Source organism: Coffea arabica, chromosome 8e, assembly GCF_036785885.1.
Source record: "Coffea arabica cultivar ET-39 chromosome 8e, Coffea Arabica ET-39 HiFi, whole genome shotgun sequence".
Lineage (NCBI taxonomy): Eukaryota > Viridiplantae > Streptophyta > Magnoliopsida > Gentianales > Rubiaceae > Coffea > Coffea arabica.
The window spans coordinates 50,577,696-50,601,824 of record NC_092324.1 but is presented as its reverse complement, the minus strand read 5'-3'; the positions used below and the strand labels follow the sequence as shown (position 1 = coordinate 50,601,824).

Below are 24,129 nucleotides of genomic sequence, written 5' to 3'. Positions count from 1 at the left end.
GTTGAGGGGCGGAAAAAAATACAACCAATAGTTAGAGGCTAAAAGTATAAATTGTTAATATTTGAGGGCAAAATAGGCAATTTATCCCCTTATAAGACTCAATTTGCCAATTCAGACAAGTTCTTTGAATTCACAGCATTGCCAATTCAGACAAGTTTACTTCAAGAATCTTATCAATTTCAAGAAATTCATCATGAATGGAATTCTTGGAAGCACATCCTAATAAAACAAAATAACTAAATAAAGCATGTAAATAGAGGAATCTTTGGCGTCAAGTGAAAACTATAAATTTGGGATGTAATATGCACTTCACGTTTACAAGACAATCAGTGGCTTCTGCACAAGTTTTCTGCACTTGCATTCACAACGCAGGGTGTTTTCAGTCCTCGATCACTTTGGACAACATGCAACCACAAACTGGGGTCTTCGTAATAGAACCCCAACAACCCACCTTAAACCAGAAGGCAGTGTAGTGCTCAAACCCAAGTTCTGATTTGTACCAAAACTAAATATTTATAGTTGGATGGCAAATTAAAATGTTCAGAAACAAAAAAAAAAAATTGGAATTACAGGTTTAATACTCTCCACAGATACAGGGATAAGACTATGCTTTAATGCCTATGCCATATGGCCACTACATAATTCAATGATCTGCAGCAGCCTGATCTCTGCTCATGAACCAGAGGCATTAAGGTTCTGGAACAGCTCTGGAAGATGGGCATTTGTAAGCTTAGTCCTCTTGCTGATTTCATGCTTCTTCTTTTTAGGCTTGTTTTTGGGGGCAATTCCATGTACTTGCGCCATTGCCCTCCTCTTTGCAGTATTTGTAGCAGGTTTCATCCCATTCTTCTGAAGATCTTTCTCAATATCAAGCATGTCACGGGGTAATTCAATTCCTCGAAACAACTGTTTCAGATCATCGTCAACCTTGATGGGAACTCTGGGGTCATTAGGATAGGCTATGTCCTCTTGCGAGTCAAAGTTTGACAACAGCCAAATTTGGCCTGCAGCTTTCAGTGACTACAAAAGAATATGTCTGTTAGCAAACTATATGTAAAGAAAAGATGGCAGGAAAAAGAAATCTTAATTAAACAAAGACACTATGCAAATCTGCCACCCACTTGGAAGATGTGCACTAGATGTAATGTTCAAACTCAAGCTAATTCAATATTAGAAGCTACTAGACATGGTGAAAAGGAACAGAAACCAAGTTCCTATTCTTCTTTTGCAGAAATAACATGTAATGCAGAACTAACATGTTTCAGTACGAAGTTGCAACTTATATAAAACTGACCCTACCGAAACCTAATTTCAACCAAAACATACCTGCAAATCCTCCATGACAGTTGTGTATGCATCCTTGAGATCAATAACAGCAATTCCCTCAGGGAACTTCCGAACTAAGACAAGAAGTTGATCCTTATTTCTTAAATCATGCTTCGACTGTAAAAAGAATTACATACCATTTAAATATGTATCAGCCTGAAGAAAACCAAAGAAAGTTCAACATCCCCAAACAAATATAAACACGAAAGATAAAATATTTAAAGCCCCAAAGATTTAGAAGGCTAGAAAATGCAACTGAAACTACCTTGTAGGAAAACCGCTCGCCGTCATAATGCACCTTGGGGTTCTTCTTCAGACTATCAAAGACAGCCTTGTTTGCATTCAAATCAACATAACATTCTTGATTTATTTGCTCAGGTTTCAATGCTTGCCTTTTCTGTAGAAATGAGAATTGGATAAATAAGTGTGTAACTGTCACAGATTCAAAAGGTACCTTTAAAATAAAACAATTTTCATGTCAACGGGTACAATCAAAACATGACCATATTGCAATATCAAATCAGTACTCTTGAAAGAAGATAAAAGCATTAGATCTACAGTATCTATCAAATTTGGCAAGTCACTTTTAACCTAAATATTCATTCTTGGTTATGAAGACACATTATCTGCATCCAGAACATGTCACAAGAAGCTAACAATTAGTCTCATAAGAGTTAAAATCAACGGAAGCCAACTAACAATTTCCTACATGAGAAGCAGTGGGATAATCTAAATTAAGTGTAAAATTAGTAACAATTATGGTCCCTGCTGCTGAATTGCAGTCACAGTGCACCAAAACATGGCAAAAAATGAGACCGCAGTCCTAAACTAGCAGTCTAGAAGAATTTCCCAAAAACTTGTCAGAATCAATATCTGTTCAACATGTTGATCTAAGCAATCATTTAAAGAAGTTCTGGTTTATGAAAACAAAAAGAACACAGAATATGGGGCAGATTCAAAATCCAAAGAAGAAAAATCATTTTATACTCCTATTTTCCCTGCAATGTGAACAAGTTAGAACCAACCTTAAGACAACGAAAGCCAAATAGGAAGCACTTGGAAATAACTAAATTGAGTTTCTTTACTCATAAAATGCAAGAAATTGACGTTAAAGTTCAGACTCAAAAACATCAATGTCCCATTCTTCTTATCCATCAAACGTGGTATTACCCCTTTAAAGAACTTCATAAGGCACGCATTAACCAACCACCACTGTCCCTTCTTTATTATTCAAACCACCCACTATCCCCTCTCCTCCTTTTAATTCCAAATCTCATCCTTATAAGCATAATTATCCAGTACACCTCGATCACCAGTCTGCATAGTTGCCCAACCCATCCCGCCTTTTGGCTGCCAATTAAGTATACTTTTTCTGTTACCAAATGGCTAAGAAATAAAAAATAAATAAACAAGAACCATCCACTGATTAATGAAAATTTATCTATCCTTTCCCCAGTCAAACCAAGAGAAATAGGTATAACCACAACAAAAGAAGAAGATAAGAATCGGAAGAGACAATAAGAATACAAAAATACGTTTTGCAGGCTATTTAAGAAAAATTCTTCATGCGGGAGCTTTGTGATCTCTATAAACAAAACAGAGAAAGTTTTGATATTCATTCACCACGAAGGAAAAACAGAAAGCTCTTTTGGGCCAAATTTTTACAGCTACAACCTCAAATGGCCTACCAGAAAGATGGTTTTAAAAGAGTAAGCACAAAAAATTATCAGAAAAGAACGTGTATCAGGAATACCAAAAACTGCACATGAAAATACAAGGAAGGATGTGTATCAATCTATATTGAAAAGAAAGGCAATAAATAAATAGAAGAAAAGTTCATCTGACTCGGCCATTTGCAGGAAGACACATGATTGTGAAATGGGCAACAGATAATCCAATACAAGAGAGGTTTGGTGTAAGGGGAGGTATACTGCTTCATGGAATGGTCCTCATTATTTCAAAAGAAGGTGTTATACACATAAAATTATGAGATAGTACCTCTGAGGGGCTGTGGCAGAGATTCTAAGACTAGCACTAAATGGACAAGTATAAGAATAAAAATGCATCCCTTATGCCGGAAATGCCAGTGCTTTTGGTAAACTAATCTGAGCAGTTGACAAGACATAGCAAAGACCATGGAAGAATTTACCACAAATGTATGATGTAGCAAATATGACGTGTTAATGCCAGATTCCTTAACATAATTGGATGATGAAAATCAGTGAAAATGCCAACAAGTACGATATGCATGAAGCAACCTGTCATCATTGAATTGGTGATGAATTTGATGATAGCGCTGAAACATGAGCACACTCGTAATGACACTGAGACAGCCTACCAGCAAAAGATATGATGCACCTTCATGATATATTACTAAAAAGTTCCCTCCCAGCAAAGGATATGATGTACCTTCATGATATATTACGAAAAAGTACCCTCTTATGAATATGACCAAACAACCACACAAGATTTAGGGGCAAATCAATGAATAGCACGACCCACATGATACACTATAGAATTCAGACAGCATATCAGCACAAGTATGACAGAAATACTACCTCCAGCAGCAAGTCTATAACACGTTTGATCTGAGCCCCCACGGGAGCTTTCCTTATGCTATTAATGTGTTGAAGCCTCTCTGTATCGTTTGAAAATTTAATTGGTGGGGAAGGAGTTGAAACGCCTGAAAGGAAAGGTTTTGGAGGTGTAGTTTTTGGATTTTGCTTTGCAATGCTCGTGAGTGTGGACTGACACTTCTCTTGTTGTTTCTTGAACTTGTTCAAACTTTCTTGCAATGATGCCATCTAAAGTTAAGAGAAATGTGTTTATTAGAAATAATTGATAACTCTACAACAAAGATTCAACATATACCTCAATGAAAACAAGTCTAACTACATGAACATAAAAACAGCTCAACACTATCTGATAAATGTTTCCTCTTATTAGAACACTAAGTGCTATGCAATGCAAACATGAGATACAAAATAATCAGCCATGCATCGCCATCTGCCAATTGACTGATTTTTAGAAAATCAAGTTGGTACAAGTGCTGCCTTCATTATTAGACGGGATTAAAGCTACATATTGGGAGCAACTGACACTGACATGCTGGAAATTGTTGATGGATAAAGCTACTTAAAGCGACAGATAATGTAATGAATAATTCTTGGATGTCTTCCAATGCAAATTAATCTCTTCTTATAGTTTACAACTAACTCATTCAGTTCAATATACAAGAACTCAATTTTCTTTGCAATTCCATTTGCATTCCACCACATGAGTGATATGATTCCAAAGCTTCAGATTTTCGGTAGTATCCCGTAAACTGACTCATAAACGATCTTATGCTTTCAATGTCGTCATTCAAATTCTATTACAATTCTAAACCAAATCAAATCACCATCTCGAAAGCAATCATTACAGTAAAGAACAAATGGACATCAAATGTTCAAGTATCCAATTAACGAATTCCAAGCAAATTCAGTAGACTATCTCAAGATTTCCATTCTCACTGTCTCCACTGACCCTCCATTCCCCTTTTCCACCCCTCCTCTTCAAACGAAAACTCAAACCGCAACACAGTAATTAAATAACGAATTTCAAGCGAGATTAGTAGACTGTCCAAAACCCAATTTCCTAAATCCAATAAAAAAAAAAAGTCTTGCTGATAACCAGAACAGTATTCAAAAAGGGCTCCGAAAGAACAGAAAATCTTCCCAAAAAAAAATCCCCAAATTCCAATCTTTTTTCAGAAATTCTAAAGTTACATAGCAATTCTGGAGAAGCTAAAAAGCAATAATCGACCAGATGAATCCCAATTTTTGTTACCTTTAGAGAAGGTCAGCCCAGAAATCACGAGAAAAACGATCAAAATTGGTTAATTTTTCCGGGAAAAAAATCGATTTTTTTGCTGCTAGTTAAAGAAACCTCCTATTTTCCCTCCCTTTCGTCTTGTGAGGAAAAAGATCGGAACTTGTGGGTTTAATACAGAGAGAGGAGGTGGAATGAGGGGAGTGGAGAGAGGAATCTGCTGCCGCGTCTGGGCGTCTACTTTTATTTATAGATTGAGAGAGGGGTCTGAACTTAGATTTTGAAAGTTTTGGGGTTGTTATTAATATGGACAGATATTGAGGGGTCTAAGCTCCAGTTTCCTTTCTACGTGATAATCATGTGACCTGCACGTGACAGTTTCCAGGTTAGATTTTCACAAGTTACAATACCAATATTTTACTCAGACAAGCATCAGAGACAATGAAGGAACTAAGGGAGGCTGATGAAGACTATGGTCCCCTCTAAATTTTGAAAATTTTAATTTATAGTGTGTAAATAGATATGTAAAATAAAATAAATTTTTTTTAATTTTTTACAATTTTAATTTTTGTTATGAGAGTTTATATATATATATATATATATTTATAATTAAAGTTAATATTTGATTTTTTTAGATGTTATATATTTAAATGGATGAAAATTATTTAGAACATAGCATATTAAGAAAATTTTGACCCCTTAGAAAAAAAATCCTGCCTCCGTCACTGATCAGAGAAATACAAAAATAATACTCAACAAAAATATGTTAGTAGTCATTACATCGAATGCATTCGATTGCATTAGAATTTCTGAATTAAAGCACTTAGGAATCTTGCTGCTGTTGGCAAAAATAGGACTCAATTACCATATTGGTGAACCAAATCTTGGCAAGTGCGTAACCCTTTAAACTAATAAAAAGCGGAATTGATGCTATTGCTGCTACCTAACATACTAATATTACTTTACTGATGCTGCCACTATCTATTGGGGAAAAATAATTAACAAAAAAAAAAAAAGAAATGTCTGCAACAAAAAAAAAAAGGTGCCACTACGCTCTGTCTAAATGATTTTTACTCCATCTATCTATTGCTATGTTGTTTAGATTGTATTTTCTGGAGAATTTTTGAAAAAAAAATATTGTAACACATTTTTGAATGTGATATATATAAAATAAAAAAATTAATTTATAGATGTGCACAAAAATATATTTACAAAGAACAGAAACATTTTTTTTCCAAACATATCAATCCAAACAAAAGATTGATTTTCATTGTTGAGAATTGATGGGAGGTCAGGTCAATGGCCTAATGGGCTCATTTTTCACGAGTCGGTGTGGCTCTTGTAAATCACGTACCTTCAATTCGTCGTATTCCTTGGCAGGAAGTATTTGTAATATGGCATTACAATCGTAGTCTACTATCTGTCTACACCTACAATAAAGCCAAGAAAGACACAGTAGTGCACTAGCAACAACACGTGTACCCCAGAGATCCCCCACATTTCTGCCATTGCAACATCCAGCCACTATTTAACCCCCACCCAAATCCTCCCATTAGCAAGTGCTTCAGTCTTTGAGACTTTGACCCACAGCTTACTGTACTGTTAGAGAAATACTTGGGGAGCCCAAAATCCCAGAAAGATTGAAAGGAGGAAAAAGAGTAAAGGAGGAGTCTTTTTCTTAGAACTATTATATATTTCTTCATCGATTCGATTCTGAGTAAATTTGATCTTTCTATTGATTTCTTGGTGAATTCTTGCAGTTTTTCCAAAATGGTACATGGGAAGTCCCCGGATGAGCTTCCTCCCGGCTGGAAGGAGCATGTCAAGGTATCAAACGGGAGAAAGATCAAGGTAATTAAGTTTCTTTCTTCTTGTGTTTTTTGGGTTTCTTCATTTTTGAAGTGTTTTCAGCTGTGATTGTTGAATTCATGAATTTTAAGTCGTCAACTGACCGAGTTTTAGGGTGTTTTGGTGGTTTTTCACTAGGTAAAGCTTATGCATGTTAAGGTTATATGGATAAGGATGCAATCTTGCTTCGTTTAGTCTAGTATGCTTTTGCATAGAAATAAAAGAAACGCGCAAGGATGTGAAAATGTGTGTTTAGTGTGTAAAAGAGAAATGGAACAGGTAGGATGAAGTGGGAAATTTTTGCTGCTCAGTAAAAGTTTGTAATCCTTAATGTAATTTTGGGTGGTAGGTATTTAGTTGTTGAAAGATTGAACTTCATGCTAACTCAAGTTGTTGTCCCTTTTTCCCCCTGATTCTATTGTTGCTGAATCGAGTTCATGACTGGTAGATTAGTTGTTTGTATATATTAAAGTCATCTTTTGAACTTGCATAGATATAAGTAATATCTCCCTCGGCGCTCTTATTTTCAGTGTGATTCAATTGATTAGTTCAAATGCCTAACAAACCATTCAGTAATGACTTTTGAGTCTTCTTCATTGGAGTGCAAAGTATGCCCTAGAACCGTTAACCTGCTTGGGGATAATTATAACACCACTGCTGTTGATATGATAAGATTTATAACGAACTTAAGATTCTGTAAGGAAGGTAACTCTATAAAGGGATGTCAACTATTTTGATTTGGGATCAGGGGCCTTAGTAGTCTCTTGCATGGCATGGAAACTTTTTGGGCAGAAGCAAGTAGTAACATGCTAAACACCAGGGTTCTGTAAAATGGTTTTGATTTGAAGAAGACTCTCATTTATTCTTGACTTCTTGTTAGGCTCTTATGCCTGTGACAGAGATGTGGATAAGATAAGAAGTATTTCTCTAAAGGAGGAAAACAAAAAAGGAAAAAGAGAAGCTAGATTAAGAAAGAAGAATGGAGGATAAGTAGTTGATTATAAGATTGCCCAATGCCTTTTGAAGTTTGACCTTTCTTTGACACCTTGTCTTGTGATTTTGTAGTTGTTTGTTCTGTTAGAGTGAAGCTTATCAAATGATTAACTGTATAGGTTCTGCTTCCTGTCGGATGAGTTTTTATTTAATTGGCGGAGCTCCAATGAAAATGTGGAAAATAAGCAATCGTTTGGAATATTAATTTAGTTTAATTAGATTATGGATTAAAAGTTAAGGATGGTTGCATTTTATCCTCCATTACTGAATATGATGGCAGCCTGACATTGTGAGTTTGTGACTCATCTTTTGTGTAGATACAGCAGAATCTGAGCAAGGACAGTTATGTTGATAACTGTAGTTGAGTTGATCATGTAATTTTGTCTCTTGGGTATCTCTTTGCTTCACACTCACATTCCACAGCATGGTAGTGCAGCACCTGTTCTTTATGATATTCCAATTCCGATCTTCAAGGTCATTTCTGTGGTATTTGAGAAGAAATTGAAGTTTATTGCATGCATATGTGTATCTTCATAACCATTAGCTGAGAATAACGGTTATCTTCATAACCGTTAGTTGATGCAGAGATGCTGATTTTGGAGAAAGAACTTGAAACCCTTCTTTTCCTCTCTTATGGAGTTGAGCTCTGGAAATTGAATGGAAAATTTACTTGTTCAATTTGACTTAGTCCGTGTAATTGTTTCCATTTTTAGCAATAGTTAATTCTTGTATATGTTAAGTGGTAAATGACATGCGGCAAAAAATGGCATAAACTTATCTCTGGATTTGCCAAAACTGAATTTCTTTTGCAGTATTACACTGATGATGTAACTGGGCTTAAGTTTTACTCCAAAAAACGTGTCATTAACTTTGTTCAGACAAAGGATGCTTGTCAAGGCACACCTCACTCAGTGAGTGACCATGACCTGAAAAGCAGTTGTTCCAAAACTGAAGCTAGTCCAGTGAGTATGAAGTCCATTTACCTTTGTATTTATTCTTTTATACATGTACTTATCCTTTACCATGGCTTGTTATCCACTAGTCCCAGGTTGTAGTGGAGAAAAACTCTAGCCTAGAATGGTTGCCCCAAGGATGGATCATTGAGTCCAGATATCGAAAAAGTGGTGCAACTGCTGGATCAGTTTACAAGGTACGGAAAACATCCTAATGGCCTTTCTGGACATTCAGCAACCTGACCTTTGCTTGATTCTTGATCACCTTTTTCTGTATGCTGCTATGGAGGAGACTTGTGTGTGGTTTCTTTTTGAGTGTTACAATTGCCTTTGGGCTCAACTGCCATCATGCGTATGAGACTAACAGTTTTTGCAGTTTGGCTAACATTGCTCGGTTGTTTCGTGTGGTGTTTATGTGATTGTTGGGATTATGAATTATGACCACTTTATCTGCTGCAATTGCGTGTTCATCTCAGCTTTAGTTTCTCTGGTTGGTGCCTACTGTCAGCTGATCTTTAGCTTATAGATTAGTTTTCTTCATATTCAAACTAAACTGGTTTATTCCCTTGATGTGCATACCCATTCCTCCAACTATGTTGCTTTTACATACTCAGAATTATGAAAGAGTAGGAAAAAGTGGGATATAGACATGCACAAGATGTTTTGCTATTGATTTTACAGCTGGATCACTGGCATTTTGCTTGGTAGTGTATTGTTGGTGACTGGAAACACCATTTTGATGCTCCATCTACATTGGGTATTGAGAATATTACACTTGTGCTTCTAAATTATTTAATTGATGAAAGAAACTTTTGTAACCTGATTTGCTGTTCGGAAAGGATGTGCATCTGTTGTTTCAGGCTGGTTTTGTAGACCAAATAGCTATCAGTGTGCTGATGCGTTTCTTTCATATTACAGACTTATGTTGACCCATTGACTGGATCCAAATTCTATTCGAAGCCCCAGGTAATGCAATATCTGGAAAGCGTAAATTTCAATGCCTCACCAGAAAAACAACAGAAAGTGAGTTTACTCTCCTTTCACTTTAGTCTTTCCTCCTTCTCCAATTCACAGGCTTCTGGTTTCTTTCCCTTTTTATAAGGGGATGGCAGAAAGTAGTAGTGATTTTGATAATATATCGTGGTCTCAGTGTTTATTCAGCTAATATTCCTCCACGTGTCTCAAGTGCTTTCTGGAATCTATTATCTCTTCATCTGCTTGTGATACTTTTTACTTGATTATTGTCATAAGTGGTCGATGCTAATTAGTTGAGGAGCTATAGTGACTCACTTTATGGGTTCACAGTTGTAATCCTTCAGATGAGCAGCTTGACAATGCAAAGCCAAGGCTCATTTAGCTGGCATTTTAGGGGTGCTCATCAGATTCAGTTTTCACTATTGTGCTTTATTTATCTTCCTTACCCCTCAAACTATGTAACACTTGAAAGAGAGGGGATTATTTTTTTTCCCCTCTTGGTTGGGGGTTGGGGGCGGTGGGGGGTTTATGCGGGAGTTTATGCAACTATGAAGGCAATTTTTGCTTTTTCCATATGAGGATTAATGCACTTTAATATATTCTGCCATTATTTCTGTAGGATACTGCAGCATGACCATGGATATTGTCCTTTAGGCTTTTGAATTTATGGCGATTTTTCTCTAGATATTTTGTTATACAAGTTTCAGTAGCTGCTAAAGCATGATTAATGCCATATAATTGTGAAAACTTTCTGGAAGTTTTTAAAAACTGATATTTTATCTCTTACAAGTATTTTCATCTTTCAGGAAGTTAGAGGGGACAACTCATCAAAGCAAGATGCTCCTCAACATTGTGAATCCATGAGCAAGAGCTTTATCTCTGGAAAGGACGACAATGGCATGGGCAAGCCCTTTGTTGAGAATGTTTGTTGTGTAATGTACCCATTGTACTTCAAAAAGATTTTACTCTTTAATGCCCTACAATGATGAAAAAGTTTATACCAAGTTTTAAGAAGTCATATAGTCCGTCTCTCACGAGTATATGCCTTTCAGGAAATCATCGGGGACAACTCTTCGAAGCAGGATTCACCTAAACAAAGTAAATTCACGACAGGCAAGGATCACATATCTGGAAAGGAAGGGAATGGCATTGGCAAGCCCTCTTTGGAGATTGTTTATGATGTAATTTGCCTGTGTACTTCTAATCAATCTAGTTGCTCTTTATGCCCTGTAATACAAAAATTATTGAAAATTTGTGGGAAATCACTTTATTCTCTTATGAAGATTTGTTTTCAGGAAGTTAGCGGGGACAACTCTTTCAAGCAAGATGCACCTCAACATTGTGAATCCACAAAGGGCAAAAGTCACATATCTGAAAAGGAAGAGAACAGAATGGACAAGCCCTTTTTGGAAATTGTACATTCAGTAATGACCCTGTCTACCTCTAATAGATGCTATTGCTTTTAAATGTAATTAAAGTTTTGACGTCTGAAAGGTGATACCTAGGCTGTGGATGAGAGCAAGGTCCTGGATGAGCTTCCGCCTGGATGGATAAAAGAAATTAGAGCCAGAAAACAAGGCACGAGAAAGGACCCGGTAATTTGATTTCTTCTCTTCAATGGTTGTGGTTTTGTACAACTCTCTCTCTCTCACACGCGCGCACCTGTGCTGGGTGTATATTTTTGCATCTATTTGTTTGCACTTGTGAGAATAACTGTCTGATGAATGAGAGTGGCTGTTACAATATTTTATTTATTCTCCTCTATATTCAACACACAATGCAGTAATGAGGATTGGCTTTGGATTCTGGATAGAGCTTGAATTATGGATTTCTTTTTCGCATTCTTTTGCAGTACTATATAGACCCCGTGAGTGGATACGAGTTTCGCTCAAAAAAGGATGCTTTGCGCTATCTGGAGTTTGGAGACATTAGTCGCTGTGCAATCACACCAAAGAAAAGGGACAGAAATGATCTGAAACTGGTTGAGCACGAAGTCTTTGTAAGTGTACACCATGCCTGAATGCCATGATTAATAATGTGTTTTTGTTTCCTTTTGTTTCTATTTTTCTCCATTTACCCAATAACCAGAGGTGGATTGGAGTTGGAAAACCTTGAGTGTCCTTGGCACTTTTTATGAACAACCATTCCAAAGTGCTATTCACTTGATTAGGAGACAATTGACATTGATGTATTCTAATCACATGATTTGCACTGTCTGCCACATTTCTGCCCTAAAAGTGAGAAAAGTAAGCTTGATCTTTCTTCTCTATCTTTCATTTATATTGAGGAGAGTGAAACTATCGACAAGAAGCACACTGTTGTAAGGAAAATTCTGTTGAAGTAGGGAGTGTTTTTTCAGCAGGCAAACTGTCAGAAAAACATAAAAAAAAAATTTTGATGAAGACTAGAAAAACAATATCTAGTGTGAGGAAACTCTGCAAAACTTAGGTGGAAATTACAAGAAGCAAATTGAAACTGTAGGCAAACTTCTAGAACTAGTTTACAAGCACATTTTTGTTGTGGTTGTTCTCTTTTGATTTTCACTAAAGCACTTGGTATCCTTATTGTTTGTCATGTTTTTCTTTTATATGCCCTTTAACAGAGCATGTGTTGCGTTTCTATATTATGAAAGCAGCATATGATAAATTGGAGGTCCTAATAGCTGTACATTACCTGTTGACTCTTGTTAGGCTCAACCTGATGGGAAGAAACTGGGACAAGCACTAGGTGGAGGACAACTTTTTGGTGGTCAGAAGGCAGAGAGTAAGAAAATTCTGTTGTTTAAAATTGAATCATCTTAAATGGCTTGTCAAGTGTCCAGTATAATACCTCCTGCTTCAAATAAAGGACTTACCATGGTGCAGATGATGGAAGCTTTCTTAGAAGCATTGCAGCAGCTCCAGAAGCTGAGAGATCACAGGAAACTAATGCTGATAATAAATCTACTGATGCCAAGATCTCAACTTCAAAAGTTGATGCAGTTCAAGAAATGCAGTTATGCTCTAAAGAAATTAAGTGTGATAGAGCATGGGAAAACCCTCAGCCAAAATCTGAATGCTCTAAACTAGAAATGAAGGCTGTTCATGACATTGGAGCTGTTTCCAGCATTACAACGGCTGTCTCACATGAACAGAAGAAGCCAGAGATTGAGAGTTCAAGGGAAACTCCAAGTAATGATAGATATGCTGATACTAACATCACTACGTCGACAGTTGATGCAGTTGTCCTTCAAATATGCTCAGAGCTAAATAATTGCGATAGATCAGCAGGTAGGTCTCATCCAATAGTTGAAGGTTCTAACCTAGATCTGGAGGTTGATGTTAATGGAGCTGTATCCAGTATTGCAACTGCTCTCTTGCATGAGCAGAAACATCCACAGGAGTATTTAGACACAGGGACACAGATTCAACCCAAAAAATCTAAGAAAAGAAAAGCTCTGAGCATGCCTCCTCGGTCCTCAAAAAGGCTATCAGGACAAGAACCTGAGATACTGCCCAACATGGGTTTAAGTGAGCGAGCTCTTCGAGCTGCTGTTAGAAAGCCTGGTCAAACAGAAACAAACAACAGCAGCTCTGGTCAAACAGTAACATATGTATCGTCAAGCTTGACTCAGAATTCTGAAGCTAATGGAGGGCAACAGCATATTGATACCCAACTACAGAGAGAGATCATTGCAGATCTCACATCTTGTAAAGTAGCTTTGCTAGAAACAGAGATGCAAAACAACATTGAAAAGCCCTTGCAGGAACAGGCTGTACAAGAGCAAGTAGTGGGCCAGGTAAACGAGGCACAAGAGGAAGAAAACCAAAGATCACAAGATTCGCAGTTCTGGTACCCTTTTGGAGACTCTTTTTCTGATCCATGCTATGAATTTGCTTTCAAGACCCTAACAGGTGAAATACCATTGGAGGATACTCTAGCATTTCCGGGCTGCTTCCAACAACAAATTGAGACATCTTTTACTGAGGGGAATGCTAATTTTGGACTGTCTGAGATTGATAAACCCGCCTTGTTCCAGAATGATGTGCCTTCTCATTTTGACTCTGTCCAGCAAAATGCAGCCGTGGAGCAGGTGCAACCCAAATTAATTACCCCACCTGGAAACATAAATTTACCAAGTTGCAGCAGTTTTGGTTCTCAACAACCCAGCTTGGAGGCCAGGAGTAAGGACTATGAGACAAAGGTTAATTCTTGAATTCTGCTGCTTTCTTTTGGGTAACGATACTCTGCCTTACGTAGGCATAAACGCAAATGACTGTGAAAAAACAAATTTTTGAGTTATTACTTTGTGTCTTCAAGTTTTCAATCTTTTGTACCGTATTATTAATCCTCAGTGCTCTCATAGGCAGTTAGCTTAGATGTATCAGGCATTGTAATAGTTGATACAGCTGTTTACCTTTTAAGGTAAAAGGGTGTGAAAATTCAAAATTGAATCCACATTTCTTCTGATTCTTTTCTGGTTGATACTAGTACATTGTGTATGTGCTGCCTGTTGCGGACATATCAATATACGAAAGAGTGGCTGGTGATCATGATTTGCCACCTTAATAAAACGGGGTAGCAATCATGGGTTTCAATTGTCTGAGCGCTATAAGCTCATCTCTGCAAGGTACTGATGGCTGTTCTTAGTCAGTTCACGGACACCTCATATATGCCGTGGTACCTTCGCGCAAATATTTTTGCTCAGGGACTTTTTTTTTTTTTTTTAAGAAAGATTCTTGGAAAACAATTCTGTAGTCTGACAATCAGGAGCTGAGTGTATAAATCTTACTATTTGAAACTGTCCCCATAGTATTGTGTTCCTAGAACTTGTGTATGTTTGACAGGTTGCATGGTTTTAAATAGGTCAATGTCTTCCTGGGTTCTTCCTATGGATGTACACCGTACATACAAAGTGCATGCTTAACTTGGAAAATACCATATCATCCAAAACCACCAATAAATTACATTTTTGCTGATGAAAATAATGAGCCCTCCATGATCACTCATTGACAAACGATACAAACACAATCAGCCAATACAAAGGTTTATCTTCATGCAACTTCACGAAACTGTTGAGTAATGAACTCCAACCACAGCCCCGCTCAGCCTCAATACGAGGATTCTTTCCATCCACCATAGCTCTCCTCTTGTGCAGAAGAATCACGCTCATACCCTTCCTGTGGAAAAATAACACCAAAAAATCAAGTATATGCCTGCATTACCCATCCAATATGTGTCCTTTGTCTAGCTTGTTTTCTTATGTTTCCATTGGAAGGTTATCGAAACATTTCTAAAAGCATTTCTTTGTTCAGCAAGTCTAAACGGCAATATGTTGAACGTGTTAACTTACCTCAGGAGTGAAGGTGAGGCCAACTCGAATTTCTCCTTTAAATTCCTCATCTTTAACCACATTGTATGTTGTTGTTGGGATGGCTCCTTCAATAAATGCTGGCTCAAGAGGAATTCTGATAGGCAATTATATAAGATCAACACATGCAAAATCTGAGCCATTCTTCAGTTGACTAAAAATAAGAACTTTATAGTTGGCATTACTGCTCAAACCCCATATCATTGCTTATCGCATCCTAAGGATCAAAAGCACTAAACCTTCGCAAACAAGGAACACTTACCATCTTGAGTGAAATTCAGAAGAGAACTTCTGATTCTTAAATTACCATGCTCAGTGTTTTGTGATTCGGTAAAAGCTAATCAGGACCAAGTAAGACCAACCGCAAACGCCAAAAAACATATCATCTTGTTTAGATCTGAGGGATTGATAAAATTGACAAAAGGAAAAGGAAGCTACTACATACTTTGCCTCTCCCACAAAATCATCCCCCGAACCAGCATCACTATCCAGTATCTTGATTACCAATTCCGGGACACTGTCAGAAATGGTAAATTGGAAAGTCTCGTTCCATTCTGGTTGAGATCCCTGTCCTGTAAAGTTTACTAATTTGTTAGGACAAACTTTTATGGGAGAACTGCACAAATAGTCCCTCACATATTACAAATGTGAAAATTTCGTCCCTCAGATCGAAAATGATCAATTTTAGTCCTTATCAAATAAAAAAGGATCAATTTGAGTCCCTTTTCACTTTTCCGACTGATTTTTGCCCGGAATATCTCACGTGCACACCACGTGGCCAACTTTTCAAGGGTAAAAATGCCAAACCACTTATCTGTTGACTAAAACCAAAATGTAAAGGACGAATACTGTCCAAAAAAAATCTCCATTTTGGTACTAACTCACCGTTCCATCTCCGATTCCTCTCAACCCAAACAAAAAAACTTAATTATCACTACCCACTACCCAGCAGTGGACTGATGTTGATGGAAAGGAGTGTTAGTGACTAAAGCGAAGAAGAAACAGGCATACCAGAGTGATGGACGAAGAAGACATTCAATGGATCCCAAATTACGGTATGTTTTTCTAAACCCTAAACTGTAAAATTTATGGAATGATGTCAGATACTATGTGAATAGTTTAAATACAGTTGAAATAAGCATGATTTGTGCAGTTAAGAAGCATTATTATATTGATTAGGGTTGCTGGTGGTCAATTTTATGTATTAAATTGTTGTAAGTACATGTGGTCCCTTGTATTGTGCTGTGTTGTCGCTTTACATAGATGGGCTGTCGGTCCCAAAACAATTTTTTTGTTGTTAACTGTCTCCTAAATGGTTGGCAGATGGTATGAATCGATTTTTCATTAGGGTCCACTATGGAGGTGAATTCACTGAGTTGCCGAACAAAGAATACCGCGGGGGTAGTGTAAAAATTGTTAACTGTTGCAATCCTGACAGATGGTCTATATGTACACTTGATAGGGTTGCAGAAAAACTGGGTTATCCTGAGTTTACTGTAATATACTATTACTTAATACCCGGGAAGAACATGGAGGATGGGTTAGTGTATGTGTTATGTGAAGATGTTGCTCAGGATTTGGCTAGAGACGGAGTGAAATATGGTTTGGTTGATGTATACCTTGTGCACTTAAAAACCTACTCCATAAGTGAATGTGAAGCTGGACCATGTAAACCAAAAGAGGGGACTGATCCTAAGGAAAATCAACAGGGTAGTAAGGTGCATGAAGAACCTTCTGATGTAGAAGAAATAATGTTGACTAATATTCCTGTAACTCAATCAGAAAATGAGGGTGAAAATGATAGCATAGGTGCTGGTGTGTCAGGAGTTAATAAACACATAGAGGAAGCAGCCATAGGAGAGAACTTAGGTGAAATGCTTTCAGAAGTTGACATTAGAGTTGCTGATAAAGGGGATAGTGCAGCAAATATAGGAGGGCCTGATCAGAATTTTAGAAAAGAACAAGATTGGACAAACTCAGAAGTACAGAATACAGGAAAAAATGCACCTTCTACTAACAAATCACCAAAAGAGAAATCATTAAAGAAAAAATCCTCAACAAATAAAGAGCAGGCTGAAAAAGTTGAGAAAAAGAAGAAGAGTAAGAAGGAGACACATGCTGAGGAAGATGAGGAATGTGCTGATGGTGACAAGTTCATTGATAGTGACTATGAGTTCAGTGATGAAGAAGACATAGTAAAATCTGTTAAAGACAGAAAAGCTGAATGGGAGAAAATTGCCAAAAATTGCAAATCAAATAAGAGTACAAAGGAAAGAACATGTCAAGTGGAGAATGCTGAGATGGAAGAAGATGCTACTGACTCAGATGAATTTGATAGTTGGTGTGACTCAGAAGTAGAAGAAGATCAGCCAAGAAAAAGAGCTAAGTTTCCAAAATTTAACCTTGAAACTGATATGATTGATCCCAAATTTGAGGTTGGGCAGATTTTTACTTGTAAGCAGTTGTTCATGAAGGCATGCAAGAGCCATGGAGTGGTTCACGAAAGGAAGATAAAATTCAGTAAAAATGATGGCAGAAGAGCTATGGCTTATTGCAAGGACTGTAGCTGGAAAGTTTCTACAGCTGTTATGCTAGATAAAAAGACTTTTCAAATCAAGAGCATGCAAGGTAAACACAGTTGTGGGAGGACATTTGACCACGGACTAGCAAATTCAACTTTTTTGGTTGATAGATACAAAAAGGAGCTGGCTGCCATGGCCGACATGAAGGTGAGTACGCTCACAGATAAAGTGAAGACTGATGTTAATGTCAACATCTCTAGGTGGCAAGCTTATAGAACTAAGAAAAAGGCAGAGAGTTTAGTTAATGGTGAACATGAAGCCCAATACAACAAACTAAGAAACTATTGTAGGGAAGTAAAGAGGGCTAATCCTGGCTCAAATGTTTTCATGACCACTGTTGAAGATGATGAGGGAGAAGATAGGTTTGAGAGGTTGTATATTTGTCTCAATGCATGCAAGACAGGCTTTTTAAGTGGTTGTAGGCCTGTTGTCGGGTTAGATGGCTGCCATCTTAGAGGGCCCCACAAGGGTGTGTTGCTTACAGCTGTAGGAATTGACCCCAATGATCAGTTGTACCCCATTGCCTATGCTGTGGTGGAAATAGAAAACAAGCTGACTTGGAAATGGTTCGTAGGTGAATTGCTGAATGACCTCCAAATCAGAGATGAAAATCATTGGACAATTATTACTGATAAACAAAAGGTATGTTAGTGTATTTTTCTGGGATTTTTTTAAACTGAGTTTGCTAGTTTTAATTTGATGATCTGGTTTCACCTTTTTATTTGTTGAAGGGACTGATTCAAGCTATTCAAGAGTTGCTTCCAGATGTGGAGCATAGGATGTGTGTGAGACACATGTACAATAACTTTAAAAAGCTGCATGGTGGTTTGGCATTAAAGGAGAGAATTTGGACACTTGCAAGAGCTCCTTACAAAAATCTGTTCAAGGCTTTGATGGAAGCTTTGAAAGCAGTTGATGAGGGTGCATTTCAATGGTTGGTTGACAACACAACACCACAGCAATGGTCCAGAGCTTACTTCAGAACCTCCCCTGAATGTGACATTTTATTGAACAATCTTTGTGAGAATTTCAACTCCAGCATTTTAGAAGCAAGGGAGAGGCCTATACTAGGTATGTTGGAAACAATACGACTTTATTTAATGGTTAGAATGGAGAATAAGAGGGAGTGGATGCAGAAGTATATAGGAAAGGTATGTCCCAAAATTTTAAAAAAGTTGGAAAAGGTAAAAACTGCTTCTAGTGCATGTATAGCTACACCTTCAGGGGACTGGAATTATGAGGTGAGATGTATGTATGGGGATAGGTACACTGTGAATTTGGCTAGCAGAACTTGTAGTTGTAGAAGGTGGGAACTAAATGGCATTCCTTGTGCTCATGCAATAAGTGCCATTACTTTGACAAAGGAGTCTCCCGAGAACTTTGTTCATGAATGCTACTCAAAAGAGGCCTATATGAAGGCATATGGGCCTATAATATATCCTCTCAATGGTGAGCATTTGTGGAAGGATTTGAAACAGGGGCCTGTCCTACCACCTGAAACCATCAAGCTTCCTGGCCGGCCAAAGAAGGTAAGAAGAAAAGAGCCAGATGAGCCACCAGCTACAACAACTTCTCGAGGACAAACAAAAAGACTGTCTAGAGTTGGTCTAATGAATTATAAGTGCAGAAAGTGTAAACAGAAGGGCCACAATAGTAGGAAGTGTCCAAACAGTCATGATCAAGAGAATGTCCAGCAACAAGCTGCTGCGGTTACAAGTAGCTCTCAATCACAACAGCAGACTCCCAACACTATGAATCCTGGTGCAAACAAGCAGTCCCAACCTCAGCAGTCCAATTTCACACCTGAAGCAGTTTTGGTGCAAGTGGCTCTCAATCACAACAGCAGACTCCCAACACTATGAATCCTGGTGCAAACAAGCAGTCCCAACCTCAGCAGTCCAATTTCACACCTGAAGCAGTTTTTGGTGCAAGTGGCTTGGAGACTGATACAAATGACCAAGTCTTGTTTGATCTCATCAGTCAAATCCCAAATCAACCTACAACCAGCCAACCACCTACTTCAACATTGACAACAAAGAATGCAACATCTCCAGTTCATGTTTCTCTATTTGTTCATACTAATAATAGCATGTTGACTTCTTTCTATACTATTATTTATTTACTTGAATTTCTGGTTGCCAATTGTCAGGGTAAGAAAGTCAAGTACAGATATGGTGTATGTCGGAGATTTGGACACACTCGAAGTAGTTGTGATTCAACATTGGCCTCTCTCTATAAGAGACACCCATGGGAACCACCTGGATTGGCTGTAAGTATCGTCTACTATGTGCATAGTCTAAAGAGACTGCAAAGATATCTACTTTTAAGACTGCAAAAATTGCTATTGACTGTAAGTAATGACTTCTTCATTGTTTTTTTTTGTATCAGAGGCCCAAGAATACTGCAAATATATCTACTTCTAAAAGTGCTGCAAAGAGGGCTAAAAAGGCCTAGATGACTGGCCTGTTATTGCAAAGAGGGATGACTGCAAAGATATCTACAAAAGAGTGCTGCAAATGGTGGATATAATAAAGAATCCACAAAAGAGTGCTGCAAATGGATTATTTTTCGCCTTTTTGTCTTGTATTTGACTTCAGCAGACCTTTTTTTGGAGCAATGGAATTGACTTCTTAGTTCATTGCATTTTTTTTTATAACAGGCGTATTGTAATGAATGTACTTGGCTCGGTTATGTACTGTTTTTTTTCATTGCAATGGAATGCATGCTCTTCTTATTTTTGAAGGGACTGATTATTGGTTAGTTGAACCCTCAGCAGATGACATTGGCAGGACTAAAGAATGAATATACAATTATGTTGTCTCCAATTTTGTTTACTGACACAAATATTGAGTAGTTAGTTAATGTTGTTGAAACCTTGCCAAGTTCTGATATGGCTTAATCCTTAAAAAGTTTTTGGCAGGACAGGTTTTAATGTTGTTGGTCTCATATTTGGCTGACTAGACATGGTGGACTGCAATATGAAATCTTGTGTTAATGCCTTCTTCCCCTTTCGGCTTTCTTCCCTCTCCTGCTGTTGCTGCTTCGGTATAGCAGCAGTTTTGACAGATTCTTTTACCTACCAACTCTGCAATATCGCCATTATCATCTGCATTATCTTTCAAGTTAGACTTTTATTCCATCTTATGCTGTAAGCTCATATTCAAGAAAAAATCACAATATACCAGAAAGAACTTAAGCTTCATAATTGCATTCCAACTCCCATTTGTACAATCAACAGGGCCACTAAACGTAACCCAACCTAAGTACAACAAATAAAAGCCACCCAGTTCCCAGTTCACCACCCAGTTCCCAGTTCACCACCTGCACCAACAAATGCCAGTTACAACTCAATCTTTGCTCAATAAATTCTGCACTATGAATACAACAAAGGCCGCAAACAGGAACAATTTCATCATTTTCTCCTTGCGTCTTGTTTCTTCCACCTTTGCCTCCAACTCTCTTAATCTCTTCGCCAATCTTCTTGTGTGTCTCACTAATTTATCGCACCTCTCGCAACTGTTTGTATCATACCACTTGAAATAGCCATAGCCGCCACCACCATTATGCTGTTCAAAATTACCTCTTCAAATTTCACATTTTCTAAAAGAAAAAAGAAACAGAAATCAGGCACACTTACTTCGTAGTAAGCGCAACCGTAGAACCTCTTTCCTGGATTTTCAGCTGTCCACGACGTCTTCACCCTAGCTGGTACACCGCAATTACAAGTTGGTGGTTCTGCCATGGAGATGAGGCTCAGCTTTTGGGTTTGGTTGAAATGAAGAAGAAGAAGAATTTTGGGCAGTATTCGTCCTTTACATTTTGGTTTTGGTCAACAGATAAGTGGTTTGGCATTTTTACCCTTGAAAAGTTGGCCACGTGGTGTGCACGTGAGATATTCCGGGCAAAAATCAGTCGGAAAAGTGAAAAGGGACTCAAATTGATCCTTTTTTATTTGATAAGGACTAAAATTGATCATTTTCGATCTGAGGGACGAAATTTTCACATTTGCAATATGTGAGGGACTATTTGTGCAATTCTCCCAACTTTTATTTAAAGAAGACAAAGTTACTGATCATCAAACAATGCCCAAAATGCAGGAAATCCCATATAAATATTTCTGATCAAGTTCCCAAAAGCTTAAAAAAAAAAAAAAAAGAATTGACAAGTTGACTTCACCTGATGCAACACTGCTTTTCTGCTCCTGACTGCGACAGGTGATGATCACATAGGGATCCATATTATCTGCTCAATGCCCAAGAAGAATTACTCAAAGACAACATTAACTAGTCAAAAAAAAAAAAAAAAAAAGTGATCCATTTCTTAGGCAAAGTGCTTCTTTTATCCTTTTTCTCCGAAATTTCAGCCATTAGAAAAAACCCCCACATCATTTTTTTCAGATAAAAGGAGTATATTCATCCCAAACAAAACCAAAAAGATCCAAAAGAAGAAAAGGAAAAAAGTGACTGGGATACCAATGACGGCCTGATCAGCAATTTTGATCACACGACTAATTTACTTACTGAGAAAATCAGTGTCCTCGAGGCCCTTAGCATTAACAAGGAGGACTTCAAGAGTTCCTCGTGGCATTTTTCACCCAAATCAAATAAAACAAATTTGGAGAAAAATGGAAAAGACTCAGAAAAGATCAGCAGATTTTCTTGCGGAGGATTTTTGGACAAAGACGCCAGGACCGGAGACATTCTTTCTTTCGGCTATTTATACGTTGGAATGGTAAAGACCGGTTTTGAACAGTATTGAACCGGGTTGAGTTTGATTAGATGCGGGAATAAACCGAAAACGTGGTTAAGTAGTAGGCATCCAGCGCGACACCAGTGGCGCAAATCCAGGTAGCGATTACTTTGAAAATGGAAGGGGAGACTTTCACGTTTCCATACGATAGGATAGTCGGTCGAACAAATATTTAATTGAGAGATTTGAACTGTTATAGTATCGTATGAACGATACGTTTCACTGGGCACAGAGAGGAAATGCAGAGAAGAGGGAATGGGTGACCAGAATTTATGTTCAAGTTGATGGAAATGATTAAATGGTCATTGCAGCTGGTTTCCCCTACAGTTTCTTGTTTCCTTTGGTGCACTCTTCTGTTTATTTATATTAAACAAAAAATATATAAATATATATATATGTTAACGAGTGTTCAATTCTATTAAATAAATGCATAATAAAATTATGGATGGAATTGGATCTGATTATAACCCAAAAAAGGGGGAAAAAAAAAGAGATCTGAGCCATTAACCTTTAGCAGATTAAACAGAGGACATGGCAAACTTTTGGAGAGTCTTGCAGTTCTTGAAAGTTTTGCACAAAACATAAGGATGCATATATTATGTGTATAAAACAAAACATGAGCTTGGGCCTTGGTGGATTCTTTACCATTCATTGGAGGTCGGTTTGTTTGTCATATTTCCTTTATATCACATCAATATTTCTGTTTTTTATTTTCTTTTTCAGGAGAAGAGATAGGAGGAAAATATAGTTCTTTTTTTTTCATATATTAGTTAATTGTGTCACCATCTCAAGGTGTTGCCATGATTATGTTCACATAGCGTGCAATGTGCTAATGATTAAATCAACGCATTGTTCAACTTTCTTAAGTCTTCATAAACTGACAAACATAAAGGAATGATGCATTGCCTAAAAAAAAAAAAAGGGGGGAGTGATGATGCATACACACCCCTACAAACAACCCCCCCCCCAAAAAAAAAAAAACTATAATGATGTTGTCTTGTGGAATTCCAAGGTTGGCGAAATCAGGGAAAAAGATAAGGGTTTAGTCGTATTAAAAGATATTGTTTTAGTGCAAATCCCATTGAAGTGCCTGCACGAATGGACCCAAAGACGAGGATTTTTGAATTGTTGCTAACGGTGAAAGGTACATACTCCCAAGGAGTAGGAAAATTAGGAAATTGTTAGTATTGATGGAAGGCGGCCTAGTAAGAAGAATGGAGAAGTCAATTTCTGATGCCGAAATTAGACTGGTGGAATCAAGAACTTAGATGAGGGAGAAGACCAATTCAGAAGTATTAAACCAAGAAAAGGAAAAAATGAATTGACCATTTTAACAGTTTTGCCAAGTCGTCTGCGATTTTCTCAATTCGGAGTAAAAGTTAAGTGGTATACACAAAAACGTGTGTGGACTTGACTTGGGGTCAAGCAACAAGTCCTCTACCAACTAATTAATGCCGGCAAGAATATATATATATATATGGCTAGCATTTCACTAAAGATTAATGACCACGAGTATCAAAGAGAAAAAAAATGAAAAGATGAT

The 24,129-nt window shown here is 37.5% G+C and overlaps 3 protein-coding genes across 14 annotated transcripts; 1 reads left to right on the top strand and 2 right to left on the bottom strand.

The window, feature by feature from the left end:
* Window positions 1-473: 473 nt before the first annotated feature.
* Window positions 474-5,370, bottom strand: LOC113704385 (transcription initiation factor IIE subunit beta-like). Its single transcript, XM_027226271.2, has 5 exons — window positions 5,155-5,370; window positions 3,885-4,130; window positions 1,592-1,723; window positions 1,327-1,443; window positions 474-1,020 (listed from the first exon to the last, which is right to left on the bottom strand). Exons 2-5 carry the CDS (start codon window positions 4,128-4,130, stop codon window positions 673-675), a joined length of 843 nt encoding a protein of 280 aa, XP_027082072.1. The 5' UTR covers window positions 5,155-5,370; the 3' UTR covers window positions 474-672.
* Window positions 5,371-6,559: 1,189 nt separating this feature from the next.
* On the top strand, window positions 6,560-14,357 carry LOC113704330 (uncharacterized). 11 transcript variants are annotated; one of them, XM_027226172.2, is made up of 12 exons: window positions 6,560-6,794; window positions 6,897-6,987; window positions 8,856-8,939; window positions 9,020-9,127; window positions 9,849-9,953; window positions 10,712-10,837; window positions 10,958-11,086; window positions 11,189-11,329; window positions 11,411-11,500; window positions 11,758-11,904; window positions 12,596-12,668; window positions 12,770-14,357. In XM_027226172.2, the coding sequence occupies exons 2-12, from the start codon at window positions 6,907-6,909 to the stop codon at window positions 14,098-14,100; spliced, it is 2,415 nt and encodes an 804-aa protein (XP_027081973.1). In that variant the 5' UTR covers window positions 6,560-6,794; window positions 6,897-6,906; the 3' UTR covers window positions 14,101-14,357. The 11 variants fall into 11 exon arrangements, with proteins under 11 accessions (XP_027081973.1, XP_027081972.1, XP_071917431.1 ...); XM_072061330.1 differs by adding an exon at window positions 8,295-8,351 and having other exon boundaries at window positions 6,561-6,987; window positions 8,790-8,939; XM_072061329.1 differs by adding an exon at window positions 8,295-8,404 and having other exon boundaries at window positions 6,561-6,987; window positions 8,790-8,939.
* Window positions 14,358-14,800: 443 nt separating this feature from the next.
* LOC113705004 (elicitor-responsive protein 3-like) lies at window positions 14,801-22,536 on the bottom strand. 2 transcript variants are annotated; one of them, XM_072061332.1, is made up of 5 exons: window positions 22,358-22,509; window positions 22,014-22,079; window positions 15,701-15,827; window positions 15,238-15,352; window positions 14,801-15,064 (listed from the first exon to the last, which is right to left on the bottom strand). In XM_072061332.1, exons 1-5 carry the CDS (start codon window positions 22,422-22,424, stop codon window positions 14,996-14,998), a joined length of 444 nt encoding a protein of 147 aa, XP_071917433.1. In that variant the 5' UTR covers window positions 22,425-22,509; the 3' UTR covers window positions 14,801-14,995. The 2 variants fall into 2 exon arrangements, with proteins under 2 accessions (XP_071917433.1, XP_071917432.1); XM_072061331.1 differs by lacking the exons at window positions 14,801-15,064; window positions 15,238-15,352; window positions 15,701-15,827 and adding exons at window positions 21,017-21,403; window positions 21,475-21,572 and having other exon boundaries at window positions 22,358-22,536.
* Window positions 22,537-24,129: the final 1,593 nt, after the last annotated feature.

Bases quoted from the DNA above. Each gene is read 5' to 3' on its own strand.
- LOC113704385 (XM_027226271.2), bottom strand. From the start codon at position 4,130: ATGGCATCATTGCAAGAAAGTTTGAACAAGTTCAAGAAACAACAAGAG. The intron at 1,724-3,884 runs GTAGTATTTCTG...TCATTTCTACAG, and splicing joins TTATAGACTTGCTGCTGGAG to AAAAGGCAAGCATTGAAACC. The intron at 1,021-1,326 runs GTATGTTTTGGT...ATTCTTTTGTAG, and splicing joins CTGTCATGGAGGATTTGCAG to TCACTGAAAGCTGCAGGCCA.
- LOC113704330 (XM_027226164.2), top strand. From the start codon at position 6,907: ATGGTACATGGGAAGTCCCCGGATGAGCTTCCTCCCGGCTGGAAGGAG. The intron at 6,988-8,789 runs GTAATTAAGTTT...TTTCTTTTGCAG, and splicing joins CAAACGGGAGAAAGATCAAG to TATTACACTGATGATGTAAC. The intron at 9,128-9,848 runs GTACGGAAAACA...TTCATATTACAG, and splicing joins CTGCTGGATCAGTTTACAAG to ACTTATGTTGACCCATTGAC.
- LOC113705004 (XM_072061331.1), bottom strand. From the start codon at position 22,424: ATGCCACGAGGAACTCTTGAAGTCCTCCTTGTTAATGCTAAGGGCCTC. The intron at 22,080-22,357 runs GTAAGTAAATTA...GGCATTGAGCAG, and splicing joins CGAGGACACTGATTTTCTCA to ATAATATGGATCCCTATGTG. The intron at 21,404-21,474 runs GTAAGTGTGCCT...AATTTTGAACAG, and splicing joins ACGGTTGCGCTTACTACGAA to CATAATGGTGGTGGCGGCTA.